We start from the raw sequence: 18,403 nt of genomic DNA, 5'->3' as shown, positions 1-18,403 counted from the left end.
GTCTTTGTACTGTCATTTTCCCTACAGCATGTACCACTAATTCTATTCTGCTCTTATAGTTTCATCATGGAATGAGGCAGGAAAACCCATTGCATTGTTCTTAATAACTCCCTGTGTTATCTTGTATGATTTTCTAGAGAGTGTGCTTCAGTTCCTGTGTTCTTATGACACATTCAGTATTTTTAAATTGTTTTCATGGGTGACTAGAATTGTCTGAAGAGCCACATGCTAAATGCAATTGCTGTCAGGCTTTCTCAAGCATTAGATTTTGTATAATGACAGCGTTACAAAAGCTTTGTCTGTACACACACAAAACACTGGAATAACTATCCTGTGTAAGTACATGCTTTCACATGTTTGTCTTTCTCTGGTATTTCCCTGAAGCTCATAGCTTTTTCCCTTTTCATAAATTTGGAGACTGTGTAGACCTGTCAGCAAAGGAATGTCAGCATTTGCTTACAGTAGAGTACTCACTGGTCTAAGAAATGTTTTCTCTAGTAGAAATAAGGCTGTTCTCTTGAAAAGAAGGGAAAGGTAATGGCTATTTGACTCCAGATCTCCTTGGATGCCACAGGGCTATTCACTAGTCTCTAAAAATTCTCATCTTAAGTCAGGTTCCCAGAAGCAAAAATGGCTCCAAAACACTTGTTCAATGTCACCGTGATAAATTTCCTGCAGCTTCTCATGTACAGCCACAAGTGTAGCAATGCAGCCATGGGCACAACTGGTGCAAGTGCTACTGTGTGAATTAACATCAGTGAAATACCTATTTTAATCTGTCAGGTGATTGCATGTCTGTACATATGACATTTGTGTATACAAAATTGTACAGATATAAAAGGTCCGTTGAGTCATGTATAACGTATCTTACTGCAGGATTGGTATTCCCAGTAAAATATATAAATTTTTGTTCAATCTAATTATAAATATTTCATGTTATGCTGCTTCTATCATTTGCATATTTTACTAGATAGTTTGTAGGTTGTAATTTTTAAGTTCTTTTTGGCATTTAAATCCTATTTCTATTAAGAAAACAAGGAAAATAAGTATTTCCCCATTTTAACTTATTTTCATTCTGTATTTTTGTTTCAAGATAACAGTCTTTACATCAAATTAAGCAGCTCAGATCTTAGTAGTCTATTCTCATTGCCTGGTCTAACAATGCATTGAACTTGAAAGCTGTTTATATATTTTGAATGCTAATTTCTTCAGCTCTAATTGTTGTTGTTGTATTCTAAATTGCCTTTGCTTTGGCAGTGGCTTTTGGGTAATGAAAAGACTCCAAATTAATCTTGTATTCCAGCTGCAGAAATATTAGACTAGAGGTGGGCAGTTTATATGAAGTTTTCACAAGCAGTGTGAATTTGCCCTGTATGCTTTCAATCTCAATTTATTGACCGTAGTGTTTACCAGTTCTGAAGGCTTTTCAAGTCTTATTCTAAATCCCAAATCCTTGGAGGATAAAATGAGGAGAAATGTTTTGCGTTCATATAATTGATACTCCTGAATGGCATAGTTTGTAGAACTTAATGGATAAATTCTTCTTTGAACACAAATATATTTTTCTCCTGCTTGGTTTTATTCAAGGAAAGTATTGTCCATCTTAGAAATTAATCTGAAAAATGGAAATTAAAAACATAAAGCAAATAAGACTCATTATAAATAATGTGGTGGTTAGAAACTTGCTTGCATTATAATGCCATTCATATATTTGTGAAAAAAATCTGTGAGCATTACAGATTGAATTAGTCAGGGTTGTGGCTCCCAAGAAGTCTTACTTGCAGTGTCTTCTGAAATATTATTTTTTGACTATTACTAGAAACTTGGTGAAACTTCAGTGGCACACCTCATCTTGGAATGTTGCATCTTTGCCATAGAAGTCCAATTGTTAACTTTCAAATTTATTTTATTTTAATCTTTTTTTTTTTTTTTTTTAACATGTGGAAAATTTATTCTCTGCAACATTCCAGGTAGGAATGGATTATTTTGAAAATCAAAGACTCTTTCAGTAGACAATCATGACCCAACAGGTACTTCCTATGTAGTTTCTCACATAAAGATAAATGCTGAGTATTTAGTTGTGAAATGAGCCTTTAAAATAGGAAATTAACTTATAGGTATGTACATATCCTGCAAGTCAGGCTCCAAAATGGAAGGCAGTTTCATAGTACCAGCTTTCTCTTCCAGCCTTTCCTGTATTTTTCTATTTCATCTTTTCACTTTCCCTCCATGTAGATGCCTTGATTATAATTACCTCTCAGAAACCTCTAAGTGGAAAATGCTTGAAATGTTTTTTGCAACTCTTTGTTTTCTGTCTAAGAAACAGAAACAGCAAACTAGCTTGCATTTTTTTAATGGGGAAAAATTGGTTCAAAAGAATTACTTTAATCCTCTTGGGGAAAAATGATCCAAAAAACCACTCCCCATTTTTCACAGACATGACTGAAATTTTTTGGAGCCAACTTTTCTCCTCTCCAGCTACAAATGGACATTTAACAACATAGGTGCTAGACAGACAAATCAATATGGCCAAAACAAGGGCGAACTAACATAGCTGTGATTTTGTTAATCACACTATTCCTCTCACCTTTTGTACAACAGGCAACCAAATCTGTATGTTAGGTATCAAATTTGTGGCTAGTAACAGAATAATTTTGATAAAAATATCAGTGAAATTTCAAGCTTTTGTCCATATTAGTGACTTTGTTTGTTGGGTACCTATGCCTGCTGTTGATAAAGCTTCTGGTAAAATCTGAAATGTTGGTAAGGCAGTATGTTCACAGCAGTTTTTCTCATCTTCCCCAGTGTGATGAGCTGCAGACATTCAGCATACATCTGTGGCACAATGGGCCTGACATCAAATGTCTCGTTCTTTCCTTGTGCCTTTGGAAAAAGTGATGGTAGTAATGGTAGTTCAAAGCTAAATCTTCATGTCTTGCTGTCAAGACTGTGTCTGTGACAAAGACCATGACTTTTATTCTTTTCTAATAAAAATTCATGTCATTCAGTCTCCCAGAGAGGTTATTGAATGTGCCTCCCTGCATTTTGACTGCTACACAGTTTATTGAAGGTCAAAATATACCTTTTGTCCATCAAGATGCTCTCTTCTCAATAAACATAAAAGCCAGAAATTCCTGGCAGTTTCTTAAAAGTGCTAAGATGATTATGTTTTTGAAGTGCTTGCTTTTTCACCACCTATTCCTCTTTTTTTTTTCCTTTGACCAAGTAACTCAAAGATCAACAAATATTATACTAATGGATAAAAGATAAGGAAGGACAACCAGTAAAGGAGGAGGAGAAATAATTGTATGTTGCCACCATAGCCATTCAGTTAAATTGATCTTCAGCACTGAAATGAAGCTGCCAGAGAGATAACATAGTATGATTATTTCCAATTTACTCTGTAATGAATCTGATGCTCCAGTCAAACAGAAGGTCAGTCTACTGTGATAAAAGAAAGGGTATAAATGCTGTATATAAGACATTAAATTAGGAGTCCTATATGACAGACTAATGCTGCTTATGGAGTTGTCACATTTATAGACTCAAAAATGTGTATTTATCGATATTGCTTGAAGAGTGTGATGTGCATAATGTTATGCAAGATGTTCTGTCGGAGGAAGAGAGGCATATGGACTTATGCTTTTGACAGTGTCTTGTCTGACAGTCTTTGCTCCTGACCAATGTCAGTCAGCTGCATCTCAGTCTAAGGAATTCATAAATCTTTATCAGAAGTTGAAAGGTTGCTCATGCTTTAATAAGATTTATTTATTCTTTCATGAGTGTTTAAACTGATTATAGATAAATAGAAACCGTAATGAAAATATTGCGAAAAAAATGGTTGCAGTTTCTTGGGATAAAAGTGAATTTTATTACTTTGATTTTCTTTCACTCAAGTTTTATGCTGCATTTCTGAATAGGAATGTTTACTCGGGCATGATTTCAGAACCCCAAATCCTGCTGAGTTAGCTTCGATGTCTTTGAGCACTTACCTGGCCTAGCAGATAAAGAATTCTGTCTGATAGTATTTAAACACTGTGAGGCAAGCAGTCTGGAGGTTGATGATCTTCAATGTGGTTCATATATCATTAATACTTTCTGGTATAACAGGGGCAATACTCCAGAAGCTCTCCCTGCATACCTTCTGTATAGAAAAGTATATCATTTGGGGGAAAATGGGTGAATATGGAGAGATTTAACAATACATAAGGGTGTAGAGGGTAGTGTGACATGCATCAAAGCTGCTCTTCACTAGAGGCTGCCTGCTTTCATCACACGCAAGAAGGATTCAAGCTTCTAGAATACATTTTACACCAAAAAGGTGACGGTAGAAAGTAAACCATTTTCCCTCATCAGTGAATTGCACACTTCTAATAGAAAAAGTCAGTAGCTTCTAGATTCGCCTGTCCAAATTCTACCTTAGATCTGTCCTAAGGACTTAAAAGGTCAGTATATTAGAGGCAATCAAAACTAGAGAACACATTCATAAAACTACCTTCTTGAACTAATCCCTGAATAACACTTCATCAGGAAATTGACTCCTCTGTCCCAGATTTTCCAGAGATTGATGAGAATTTTTTTCTTTTTTCTTTCTCAAAAGGCCCCATTTTATTACAACATACCAGTATATCACTTCTCTTTATCTTTCAGTCTGCACAAGGCGGCGGTCATCGAACGCTACTCTATGGGCATGCAATCTTGCTGCGCCATTCCTACAGCGGCATGGTATGTAACAGAAGTTGATAGCGGCAATGATTTCTTTTTTGTATGAAAGTTATGTTTGAAAGTGTCCAGATTATTACCATTTACTGATATCTGGAGAATTATTCATATCAAAGAGCATTTTACCTGTGGTTAATGGAAAACTTTGTGAAGGGTAGATACTTGAAAATACGAAACTAAGCTGGTTGTATCTGTGTAAGTGCTAAAACTAAGTCTGGCTCCACAGTGATGAGTTCTCTGTTTGTCAGTCTGTTTTGAATTGGTGATTTCTCATTTCTTTTCCCTTGCATATTGCATAAGCTGCGACCGAATCCACCCACAGCTGGCATCTGGCTGGCAACCTGAACACATGTTGGAGACTGAGTGGAAAAGGAAATTCCTTCTTGCACAGATTTTGGACAGCAGCCTTACTCTTCAATTCTGTGATGAGTTATACGGGTTCCAAACTCCTTAACTACCAGTGAGACTTCATGGGGCTGAGATTCGATGCAACCAGCTCCTTTGTTTCCACTTTCAGTATTCCCCTCTCAGTGGAAAGATAACTTGGATAGACTGGGAGCTTATTTTAGAACATATATCTTTGTCAAGTCTCCTTGAGTGCCATTCACTTTATCAGGCATATATGTTCTTGTTAGTAACGAGAGGGGATAATTTAAGAACAGTTAATCCTATGTTAGTAGGTTGATGGCTTTTTATATTTCACTGGATTATCAGATGTGAGCAGAACTAGTAATGCATGCTCTTTTCTTTTGATAGTATCTATGCTGCCTCTCTACATCTCGATCTTCAATGGATAAGCTGGCATTTGATGTAGGATTGCAAGAGGACACAACAGGTAAACACTAGTTTAAAAGACTATGTAATAAGAACACTTTCAGTCTAAAAACCTGAATAGAGACCTATAAACACACATAAATCATGTAAAAATTAGGACTATTTAAGGACTAAAGAAACAAAGCAATATTTCTGTGTCGTACACATTTAATATCTTATCTTTACATTTTCTAATAGATTATGTAATTTCTATGAGATATAAACATGCCTATTGATATTGAAATACAAATTTATAATACTGAATATAAGTAAAGGAATATTCCCAAGTTGTTATTCCTGTAGAAGCCTTCTGCTGGAAATTTTTTAAACTTGTATTACCTTAAATAAAGATTCTATTAAAGTTTTAGAACTGCTGGTGACTGGGATTTATTTGTATTTTTAAGACTGATAGAGCTTCTTACAATGCCATCAGTTTGTTGTAATTGTTTCATTAGAAATAATAAATTTGCTTGTCTTTTAAAGCCTTGCTCTAGCTAAGAGTAATAACGCTAATAACAGCAACAATTGAACAGTTCCAAGATCAAAGAGATTTTTTCTGAAAAGCATGCTTTTTGTTCAAAAAGTGTATCTGAAAGCAAGGTTTATCATGGAGACAGAATTTGTGACTTTAATACTTATAAATATTCTGGGGAATTAGAGACACTAACAGTCAGTAGAAGTGGAAGAACATAATTGAATTCAGATTGATGAGATCTTTCAAATATTAAGCGATATCGTAGATGCTTATTTTTATTGCCCTTACTGATGGGTTGCCCCGCTTCTTTCTCCTAATTCTCAGTGGAATATTCTTCGATGTTTTTCCCAGAACCTGGAATGAAGGTGATTGGGAAAAAGCAGCCTGGACCAGGTTGCCTAGCGAACACGGAGAGCCGCCTCCTTACTCAGCTCTGGAATCACTGTTCCAGAGGTCTTGCTGTCTTCTGCCTATATGTATTATTTCCAAATGAGTTTCTGACAAGGTGGTGCAGGAATGATAGTAGTTATTGGAAACACATGGACACGTGGCTTACCCAGCTGAAAACTGGGTCAGAACTTTGGGACTGAGATAAATGTGAAAGTAATGGCAATAATGTTGGGCATTTTCTTTCTAATTTCTTTCTGTGCTGTTACTCATTAATGATATAGGTGAGGCATGCTGGTGGACCATCCATCCTGCTTCCAAGCAACGATCAGAAGGAGAAAAAGTGCGTGTTGGAGATGATCTTATTTTAGTCAGTGTCTCTTCAGAAAGATATTTGGTAAGTTCTATATCTGTACAGTACTTCCTCTACAGAAAAAAACAGTTAATAAAAGGCTTATACTAAAGCCTGGTTTACATTTCCATCTCCACAGAAGTATAGCTTAAGGTGTTTAAACTGGTATTTTATACCGTTTTGCAAACCAAGACAATGAAGCTCTGGAAAGTGTGACATTGATATGTGACTAATCTAATTTGTGTTCATTTCAATAATGGAATAAGAGTTGAAAAATTTACTAATAAAAAAAAAAAAAGAAAATACAAAAAAAAGAAATCTATCCACATTGCATAATTGAGGTGTTTAGAGTCCCTGTCAGTGTTCAGAGGTTAACAGCACTATCATACATGAATTAAAACTTTATACCAAAATTTTAGAACGTTTAACTTAGGTACATAGCATTTTGTGGGCTTTAAAAGGTCCATATTTTCTTAGGATTCAGTGTACTATATACAGCTACTGACATATCATAATTAAATATAATTAAAATACTTAATAATTCAATATAATTGAAACATTTTAAAACTTTCTGTGGGAGCTGCTTCTTATCACTGGTTTAAATAACTTTGTTTCTCATCAAAGTATCTCCCATTTGTTCTGTAATGAAACACTTCAACACTTTAAGATTAATTTCTTTTTGTATTCTTGGTGTTGCAAGCACCTGAACTACTCTATCTGGAAAAAAAACCCAGATGAAAATAAGAAGAAAATCAATCTGCTGGAAGGAAGCTTCCGTAAAATCAGCCCCAGTGATTCAGTAAATGTAGCTAAAACTAAAAGAGGGATCTTTAAAGAGGAAGTATTTTTAGCTTTGTCGAGAGGACTATCTCAAATCTGCATATAACATTAAAGTTTATTCTGTATTATTCACTTGGGGTTTTTTATGCTATGAAACATTGTTTCTGAGGGTTTTACAGTGTTTAGAAAAAGTGTTTTTTCTTTTTGATAAAATTGAAAATGTTCTCCCTTCTTTTGGAAACATATAAAAATGAGAATATAATTGTAACTTCTAATTAGGAGCTCAGTAACTCATTCAATGAGTTATTTTTTGTAAGTAGACATTCTGACAACTTTCCGATCATCTTTACATTTTAAAATTATTTTTAATAATTACTTTTATGAGAACTGTAATTAGACTGACTGGAAAAGCAACTTATTGTGGAAAAAATTAATGAGAAATCTAATTCATGAAAAGGTTTTATTTAAAGACATTGAATTTCTTTGAAATTCATTGAATTGCAGAATTGGGTTGCTGAAGTTGAATTTTGCTCCAGATTGTGTCTCTGTAGGTATATGCCTGAACTCATACTTTCTGCCCTCTAATTAATAAATCGGCTCAGCCTTTTATATTATTTAGGGTTTGTGCCTCAACTGTTGATTCTCAAGGCTGTCATATGTACTTTTATTCAGCAAGTGACATGATGCTTACTGCAGAGATTGATTTTCCTCAACAAGTGGTGTTAATGCGTATACTGCTTCTTCCATACAAAATATCAATATACTAAAAATAAATTATATTTTCAGTGTAGAGAGAAATGACCCAAATCTATGTTCCTGATATTTTAATCTCTGTATTATATCTTAAAATGGTTTAGAGCTAGATTTGAATGAATAGTTGTTAAACCTATTTCAGTGATACAGCTCTGGTTTGATAGTGAGGAGGAACAAGGATTCAGCAAAATAATTTTGCTCTTACATGCACTCACCCCCACATTTTTATGAACAGATGTTTTTCTAGACTAAATTAAGAGCTGGTGAACTACATAGCTTCACAATAATAAAAATATTTGTGGTTTTGCTACCTACTCGGTAGTTATATTAGCACTGTAAATAAAGCAGTGATACTTTTATGAAAAATCAAACAGTTGATAAAGACTGAATTAGCCAGTTGCCATTGAGTGAATATTTTTCATGAAAGCTGTCTCTCCATCTTAAACTGTCTTAATCAATTAGGCTGTCTACAGAATAACTTCAAAGGATGTAACTTTGAAAATAAGCACAGTATATTCATTTTGAGTGCATTGTCATGCTATAGCTCCAATTTTCTACAACACTTAAAGGAATGTAGCAACTGATACCTTTTACAATAGTTAGGACTGTGGAGAGATGAAGTTATTTTTATGAATCCACTTGGATAGTGAGACCAAATGGGCTCTATTGAATCCAGTCGAGGAACGCTTTTTCTAAGGGTGAGGAGTTCCTCAGACGGATCCCTTGACAGAGAATGATGTTCAGCAGGATGCTGAGGGTTAGGTTTATGTACACTGTGTACTTAAGGGTTAAAACCTTAGGAAAAGGTAAGTTTTCTATCAAATGTTCTATGTCAATACACTGTTAGGAACAGGGTTGGAATGTCACCTTTTTATCTTGTACTGTTGCTCTATGTTTCCAAGTAACTTGCTAATTCTCTCCAAATTAAGACAAATAGGTTAACAATCTTGGGGCAGATGTGCATGTAAAAATAACAGATGAATACAGTTCATTCACAGGGCATGGCTTTTTCAAAATGTAGTCAGATCTTAGTTGAATTTGTATAATACAAGGGGAGAGCAGAACTATGTCAGTTTCATAAGTTAGTCTTGCAGTTGTCTGAGTGCAGCTTAATTACTTAATTTTTTCTTTTCCCATTGACTTTGTGACTTTATGATCTCAATGTAGTCAGTAGATTAGTGTTTAGACCTAACTTGGTTGGCAGCCAGGATTAAGTATTAAGAAAATGTCAGGACTTCCCTGTAGTTCCCTTCCCCACTTTCCCTCCAAAAAAGATATTTGGAACAATTGACTATTTTTTTGCCCTGAAGAGTTGTCATCTTAATTGCAGTGACCAAGTGCTAAGCTGATAGGAAGATTAGTGTTAAAGTAGTAAGCTAAAGGTCCAGAGATGTATTTTGGCTGTCTGTTGACTCACAGCAATGTCCCTGGGCAAATCATTCAGTTGCTCTGACTCATTATCCCTACCTATACAATAGGATTTTGGATGCTTATTTTTCTGTGTAGAATTTCTGAGGAAAAGCACTTACATAAGTGCTTGTGGCATTACACAACGTGTGAGCTGTGCTATTGCCAGATCCTTCAGAGAGGAAACTTGGCTCTGCTGAACTTTGTTAGCATAGAGCGAAAAGATGTTCTGCTATAAATATTGCCACCATTTAAGTTCAAGCCAGAGATGCTGTTTCCTTTCTTGAGGCAGTGCAGCCCAATGAACAGATGTTATATTTCCAGCATGTTTCTCCATCTTATACATAATAGTATATACCCCTGCACTGAGGTTTGCCTATGCCTCTTGTTAATTATATGCCATGATTGCTTTCAAAATTGCCAGTTTTCAATAGTTTAGAATTTCAATTAATTGTAATTTCTTTCAAATTCATGAAGCCCCTGGATAATTTAGTCTTTTAAACATAATTCAAGACAAATTCCTTAGACATGGAAATGCGTAAATGAAGATAAAAATGAAAATTAGTATCAATGAGGTCAGTGTTATTCTGGCTAAGAAGTTAGAAAAGAGGAAAAAAACCTTCAACTTTGAATCTACAATGGACAGATTTCAGTACAATGGAACAATTTCTGCACTGTGATATATATGTAGCTACTGAGTTGCTGTCCTGACTGTAATGCTGATCTGCAGCTGCATTATGCAATCTGTGAACAAGCCTTGAGGTTTATTTCTTTGACTTAAATGACCTTTTTTTCTTTTCTTTTTTTTTTTTTTAATTTATTTTATTTTTATTTGGAATACTGGAAACTAGTATGAAACTAACTGGAAACTCTCCTTTGAAGTATAAGCTTTTCCATGAAGATTTTTATCATGGTTAACTGCTGACAGAGTTCCTTTTCAAAAGTATTATCATCCAAATTAGATCAAATTATTTGAAAGGTGGAGCTGATATCTGTCATTTGTCCTGAACAGGACAGGTTCCTGAGTATTGGAAAGGCACTCCCTCTGCATCCTCTTGCATCAAATACGTTGTTTATTTTCAGGTCTTAGTTTTAATTCTTATTTATTATCAGATACTTGGGACAGCTTCTAAATATCTGTAGCATTTGTTGGTGCAATAGTATCAGGGAACACAGCAGTGTGTATTTTTTTAATTATTATTATTTTGTTTTATTTTTAAAATTTTATTCTCCCCCTTCATTTTTTTTGGTAAGAATATGAAACTCAGTATTGGACTTTGCTTTCTTTTGTGTAAGTTCACAATTCCATCATTTATTTTTTTTTGTTGAAAAATCATAAAAAAGAGGGTTTTCTTAAAAATAATTTGAATCTGCATAAACAAACCTGAAATTGGTGGAACCAAAGTAATGTTGAGTTGCTGTTACACTGATAATAATGCAGTTCCCACAGAGTCTTTATGCAATTTGAAATGTATAAAGGCTGGTAGATCTTCCTGATAGTTAAGGTTGTCAAGCTGCTCTGCCTTATAAAATCCTGCTTCCAATTGCTTATAATCAGGTGCTTGTAATGTAAAAAATTACTTATTAGAAATAGTAACATCAATTTCTGTTTTTTTGGGGTTTGGTGTTTTTTTTTTAATCAGTCTGAGAGAATTTTTTTGTAGTTCATCCAGAAGAGGTCAGATGTCACTAAGCTTGAAGACAGGCAAGAAAAAAAAATTTACATCATTAAGAAAATTCATCTCGTTTTCTTGAAAATGTTGAGCATCCCACGCTTTATAACAAACACAGGAAATTAGGAGTGTTTTTGATATCACAGGTGTACTTTTTGCTAACTTAAAAAAAAAAAAGAAAAGGAAAAAAGCTAATAAGCCTGTCCTTGCTTAAACTTAGTAAATAAACGTTCTCCTGAAATACTGCAGCTTGGTCATGCGCAGGGATCTTTTTTTAAAATTTCTTTTAGTAGCTAAAAGTCTGATGACTTTGTCTATTTTGCATAAGCTAGACTTTGTGTATCTCCTGTGTGTTAATGAACTGTTCAAACTCCCTCTACGGTGAATAATTAAATACACCCCAACCCTGTTGGGACCAGATATTCCTTGTAATGGGTGGCTCAAGGTGGAGATGAAGTCAGGCACTGTACTGACAGCTGAGGACTCGGTGTTTTATGTGCTGCCGGTGATCTGCTGTCATTTAAGGTGTGTGGAGGAGGAAGCCGTGAGAAAGCAGAAGGAACAAAAGGCAGGTGATGTAGCAGGAACAGGAGCCTGGGACCGAAGTGGGAAGGAGGGAAATTGAGTGGGACTTGACGACTGGCTGGTTGGCAGCTGAAGGCAGGCAGGCAGCAAGGGACTAACAAAGCATCTGGGACAAAAAGCTGGTGACAAGGGAGGAGTGGGCACCTCCTGGTTAAAGTTGTGTTAGAAATCTGGGGCAGAAAACCCTGTGCCCTTTTGGCAGGGGGAGCTGATAGAAGAACCAGTGGAGGGGGACTGGGAATGAAGGATGAGAAGAGAGATCTGTAGAGAAGGAGTGGGCTGGCTGGGGAGAACCACAGATCCAGAGAGAGGAAAGTCTAGGGCCAAGAAATGAGAAGAGAATTGAGGGGCAGGAGTTGTGGTGAGTTTCTGGAAAGAAGTCTAATGCTGGCTGACATGGGAAGGAAGAGGTTGAGCAAGAAAAAAGCCAAAAGGCCATGCTGAGGCTTTGTAGGTCTGAAGAGAACCTTTTGAAGCAGGAGGAGGTCCTAATTCTGATAAGGTAGGCTGTAACTGAGTTGGGAAACTGGATTGGCTAAGCGAGAGATACGGGACTGGGATAAAGATTTGGAGAGGAAAAGAGAGTGGGAGAGGCCTGGAGCAATTAGGCTAGATAACTGCTTTTGGCAGCTATCTAGGAAACCCCCTCTATTAAGGCACAGCAGTCACCTGTGGTATGCTGACAGCCTACTCCTGTCTGTGATTTTGTGTCAGTTTAGGTGGCAGATGTCAAAAAATGGTTTTAAAATTTCCTTCTCTACCTGTGGTTCGTGTGGGTGTCAGTGCGATGCCACCTACTGTAACTGTGGCAGGTTTTTGCCTTTTTTTTTTTCTTAATATAGGAAGATTACATATAAATTATACCACAAAAAATAGTTTTCTTAAATTTTGAAAAACCACAGGCATTAGAAAATGCAAAAATTATGGCCCATATATTTTTATGAAATTTCTTAAATATACAGTCACACTGGCTTTTTACCGAATGCTATCTCAGTGCTGATAAAAGTTTGATGGATATGTCATGGCTGAGTAGCAGAGAGGCTGTGGAATGAAGCAACTTTGAAGATGAAATTTCAAGCTAGGAATTGCAGGTGGAGGATTGGTGGTATGATGCTTAGTTATATTTTCCTGGAGAATTAGATTTTGTACCAGACTCTGCTGTGGAATTTGCTGCACAGATCTTTTATACCAGACTTGCTTTCAAGAGGTCACTAACTCTTCATCCCTTACCAGGAATATTCCTTACCTGACCTGTGGCTCTGAGGTCTCTTCCTTCTGCTAGAGGTTGAGGTCCCAGAGTTGCTAAGTCTTGACACCTGCAACTGAGGTGAATGGACGATGTGCCTTGAACTTTAAAACTGCATATAATGCAGTCTACAGTTGGAATTAAACAGGTCCTTGTCACCTCAGTTGGTGCATCCTAGATTAATGAAAATTTCTTAATGTAATCTATGTACCTCCACTCCCCATTGGAAAATGGGCTATAATGCTACTCCTTTGTGGTTTTGAGAAAATAAATTCATTAATATTTGTTGTGTTTTGTGAAATGCTGTAATTGTTGGTAGCAAGAGAAAAGCCTATGAGGAAATTAATAATTCTCCTTTCAAAGCTTTAAAGAATTGACTATACTGAATAAAGCAGGAGGCTGCAGACTGAAGATTGAGGAGAAAACAAAGCACTGAGCAGCTGTTCATGAAGTGAGGTCCTTTATCCTGTATATGCAATGAGGCAGCACTTACGGAAAAAATTGTACAGGATCATGCCATTGAAGACTGTAATATGATGCATTCACCAGAAGCCGTTCTTTTTCCACAGGCTACTTTGACATTTCCTAACTTTTGATGCTTGCTTCTGTACAATTAATATTTTGTTAATGAAAGCTCTTGTGTCTAATCATATTAAAGGATAATCATTTGGAAGCATAGTAGCTGATGTGCTTCAGGCTTTTCATGGTTATAGCACAGAAGGAAAGCTAATACAAAGAGGGAGAATGCAGACTACCCCCATCTACCCTCTGTGGGATCCTTATGCTTTCCTGCCATGCACTGCAATTACCTGCTGTCAGTTATGTGATAGTGGACTAGATGATTCTCGATGGCTGAATTGTAATGGTAATTTCTGTGTATCTGTGGGTTTTAGCTACTACTCTCCTTTTGCTGATGGTACATTTATGCTGAATGGAGGGGCTGGAATTGGTTAGTATAGTGTTGACAATTCTTTCTTTATCAATGGAAAACTTCTGTTTGCTTGTGGATTTGTTGGCCAACTGTTTAAACCACTTCAGAGAAGTGCAAAGAAACCAGGATTTTGTAGATCTTTAAATCCATCTGACATTTCCTGGGCTTTGCATTCTTTGGGTCAAAACTTAGATAATAATTTTTTGTTTTGCGGTGGAAGTTTACCCATATTTATTCAAACTTTTTCAAAGATTTCATAGATGTTTCAATGAATATAAATGTATTGCCACTTTTAGATATAAACACAAAAAACTAATGATACAAAAACTTTACACAGATGCAGTTATTCCTTCTAGTTCTTTCCAGTATCTCCCTTCCTTGTGACTGAATATTTTCATTTATTTTGACAGTGTCAATATAATACTCAGTGTCACAAAATACTTTTTCACTGACTCAGGTATTAAATTTCAAAAGAAATGACACCTGATAAGTAGGGAGATAACAAGTGGTGGTTGTCTTTTGGTTCTAGAGACAGTGCATCTAGTTTAACTTTTGGATTTTTGCTGAAGCTTACTAATTCAACATTTTTTTGATGCAAAATGTTTTTCCCTTCCTAATTAAAAAAAAGAAAAGAAAGAAAGAAAAAAAGAAAGGGAGTATAATGTGGTTTGTTTGGGTTTTTTAGTTATAGATACAGGTATGTACTTTTTGACTTCTTTCCCAAGATAGAAATATCTCCAGTGTGGACATCTTCCAGTTTTGCTTTGTCTGGTCTCAGACTGACTAAGGAAAAGTAGAGAAGCATATGAAGTGCTCCCCTTCATTCTGATGCATGTGTTCTCACTTGTGTACCTGTCGTGGGAATGGTGTCTGTTCAAGAATTGGAACATCTCGGAGGTTCTTGGGTCACTGAGGATAGGTGCCTAAATGGTTTGAAACTGCTTCTCTGTCCTGATCATTGTAGTAATTTTAAGACAGTTAGGGGAAATAGCAAGGGCTGTCAGTCTTCAGGTACTAAAAGAGAAATAGATTGAATTGGCTCATGTCTGTAGCCTCCATCTCTGCACCAGCTGGTACTAGCTTTTGAAGCACTGTGGTTGATGCTGTTGTTGTGTGCAGTACTTAAGCATTCTGGGAGCTGCTCTGCCTTGCACACATTTCTCAAAATGTACCAGAAAATAAACTTTATTATTTTTCTTTTGCTATTCTCACTATTTGGAACGGCCTGAGGTTGAAGGCAGAGACATCATAATGTAAAGTGCAGATAGAAATAGATCCTGCTAGATGAGATGTCAGTATTGACACACCTTAGCCAAGAGAAAGCCTGAAGCAAAAGTTTTCCTTTCCCTGTTTTTCACTTTGCACACACACACATTTTAGAGAACACAAAGTTTCATGCAGACTGACTGTGAAATTTAAAATACATCATCTAGTTATTTAGAGCTATTGTAAATGCAACTATGCTGCTGCAATCACTGCTGAAGGGTTCTTGTGGAAATTATCATCTGATTCCTAAGCTCTCCAGTGAGCTTGAATACACTGTGTTCTTGAAGACCTAGGAACAGAGATGTGATTGCGTTACTTTTCTGCAGAGCAGTACAGAGTTTATAACATGATGGTAAGTTCAGTTGAGAAACCTGTAGTATTCTGAGAGATTTGAGTCTTAGAGTTTATCCTTGAGAAGCTGCTTGTAGACTGTAGTGTTAACCTGTATTCCTAAAATACCATAATTAAATTGTGAAAAGTGGTAAAAAACCTATGGCAGGTTAAATGCTGGTTAAGAGTTTATTAGTCTAGTAATAGGGAAGACAAATCTAGCTTTTTGGTTGAGCCTGGACGCCAGTAGAGAGAAGGTATTATCTGGGTGAGATAAAAGGCTGAAGAACTTGCCTTTAATGGTGAAAACCCATACCAGGATTAGAATAGGTAGCAGGATTCCTGGACCCAACATATTTCTACTTTGCAAATGTTGTTACTTGCATACCTGAAAGACGTGTGCTACGCATGTGGTACTTGTCAATAATGGCAACCTGCTACTTCTGCCAGATACTCTGTTATGCCAGCTAGCAAAGATCTGTGTAGTAGGTATGAAGGATGTTCAACATCAGTGTGAGCGTCATGTCCACATCCTGGACATGGCATTATGGAATTTGGTTCATTTTGATAGTTTTGTTGTGCTGAAAGTACAAACCCAAGCAGATAAGCTCCAAATAAGTTATAGACAGGCAGCAGATCGCTTTAAAACAACATTGAGATTGTAAAGTATAGCACTGAAAGGTTAGGCAGTGCCATGATTAAGACTGGCATCTCTAATCTGTTGGGATTTTTTCTATACATTTGACATAATTCAATCCTTGAATATCCATTGACAGGTCAAAGCTTTATTTTATTGTTTGCTATGTATAGTTCCAGGGGATGACCACCATAGCTTATGGAATTGTAAATGTCAGGACCCCTGCCTTCAATTGTAAATTGAAGGATGCAGCAAGCAACCTAGGGAAGTGAAGGAAAGCAGAGAATTGCAGAGATACACTCTCGACTTCTCTGCTGTGGTGGTCATGTGTTGTATTAGGTCATTTAAGCCATAGTTTTTAAAGGTATAATTCTCTGGTGACTCAGCTTGAGAGACCTGGGTTATAACCAGAGCTGCAACCGGAGTCAAATGAATGGATAAAAATAACAAGTACTCTGAAGAGAGATGTCAGCAATGTATTTTTGTTCAGTGTCCTATCTATAAAATGGAACACTAATTCAGTTGATACCATTGTGTGTGAAAATAAATTCATTAACATGTACAAAGGACACAGTTACATGAAGTGCTACATTGATGGCAGGTTCTAAATGACAGAGGAGTTATCCTCTTTCTCTTTTGCCTACCCTGAATGATGTGTTTTCCTCAAAAAGTAATATTCCTGCTTCACTGGTTGAATTGCTTATTGTCCCTAACTGGAATCTGTGTAGTGATCTCAGAGGAAATCAAACGAAGTTAAGGCCCACAGGGCAGGGACAGGACTGGAGGTGTGCTGGGGATTGTGATCTCTCAGCCTGGTCTGCTGTTGACTGAGTTATGTAGTTACGGTAAGGGGAAAGTAAGAGGTGATGTGCTGGTTTGTTCAGTGAACATCCTCCATTACATGTGCTGAAGGACACTGGTGCAGTGGAAACATGTGAAATCTCTTACTTTGTATGTCATCAGCTGTTATGGGAGCCTTCTAAATGAGCTGATATGCTATTTCTTGTACTGCTGTACAGCTAGAAGGTGTGCAGGCAGGAAGACAGAAGAACTCTGCACATGTCATTGGGAAGCTACTCCCTTCTGACCTCTGTTGCCATTTTTGTCTTCTGCATTGTTAATAATTTAGTAATTTTACCTAGAAGGTGTTAATGTTGGTCACAACATACAGAAACAGAGACCAATACTACTGTAAAAACACAGTTACTGTCCAGTAGTTTAAAATAAAGTTTTGATAAAAGTGTCTAAACCTTAGTGCACTTGAAAAAAATATTACCTGGTCGGATAAACAGTATACTTCAAAGCAGCTGCTTTTTTGTAGAACACTTGGTTCCATAATCTTCTATAAGATTATGTTGTTTGGCACTAACGGTGTATCAATGGAACTGACTGACAGTGTGGGAAAAGGATTTTGCATGGATGTGATATTTAATATGCCTTGAGATCAGAATTTCTGAGACAATAATGTCACTGAACTAGTTGGAACACACACACATACACAAAGAATTCGGAGAAGAGAAAGCACCTGTGGCACTCACTGTAAAGACTTGGAACATTGGCAGAAATTAGGGAGTAACACAGTAAAAGAAGAGCATCCATTGAATGCTTAGATAGGAAGCAAGCCTTTCAGGGAAAGATTGTTTCAGATTCACTTGGATCATGAAAACTTCGTGCAAGAATATATTTTGGGAACTCCCTTAAGTGCCTTACAAGGTAAATTACTTGATTACTTTGCTCTGATTGCAATTTTAGGAAGCCAGTGGCCCACAAGAAATAAGTGGTGAGTTACATTTGAAATACAGATTAATGTCGCATCCCAATATACAAACTTTCTGGAAAATGCCATTGCGTACAGAAGGAAGAACACCAGTGTAAGAACCCCACAGCATTTAATAATCAGTTCTTCAGAGTGTTTGCTATGGTCTAAGACCCCAAACAGCTGACCATTCTGTGCCATTTATGGAGGCAAATATGCTGTTATTATTCTAGCTTTATTTTTCATGTCCCTTGAAGTGTACCCAGGTCTGACTTTGTGGTTACTTATAC

At 36.5% G+C, this 18,403-nt stretch overlaps 1 protein-coding gene across 6 annotated transcripts in view; it reads left to right on the top strand.

Annotated features, from left to right (window-relative positions):
* Positions 1–18,403, top strand: part of RYR2 (ryanodine receptor 2) — a 455,131-nt gene that overhangs the window by 169,827 nt on the left and 266,901 nt on the right. For 5 of the 6 annotated variants that reach the window (XM_075043205.1, XM_075043203.1, XM_075043202.1 and 2 more), the window contains 3 exons: positions 4,651–4,725; positions 5,479–5,557; positions 6,682–6,794. In XM_075043205.1, the coding sequence (XP_074899306.1) occupies positions 4,651–4,725; positions 5,479–5,557; positions 6,682–6,794 (267 nt within the window). Of the gene's footprint in view, positions 1–3,356; positions 3,436–4,650; positions 4,726–5,478; positions 5,558–6,681; positions 6,795–18,403 lie in introns of those variants that run through there. The other variant, XM_075043204.1, reaches the window with a different exon arrangement.

Source organism: Buteo buteo, chromosome 12 (genome assembly GCF_964188355.1).
Source record: "Buteo buteo chromosome 12, bButBut1.hap1.1, whole genome shotgun sequence".
Taxonomy (NCBI): Eukaryota; Metazoa; Chordata; class Aves; order Accipitriformes; family Accipitridae; genus Buteo; species Buteo buteo.
The sequence above is the reverse complement of the archived record's forward strand: the minus strand, read 5'-3'. Positions and strand labels throughout refer to the sequence as shown.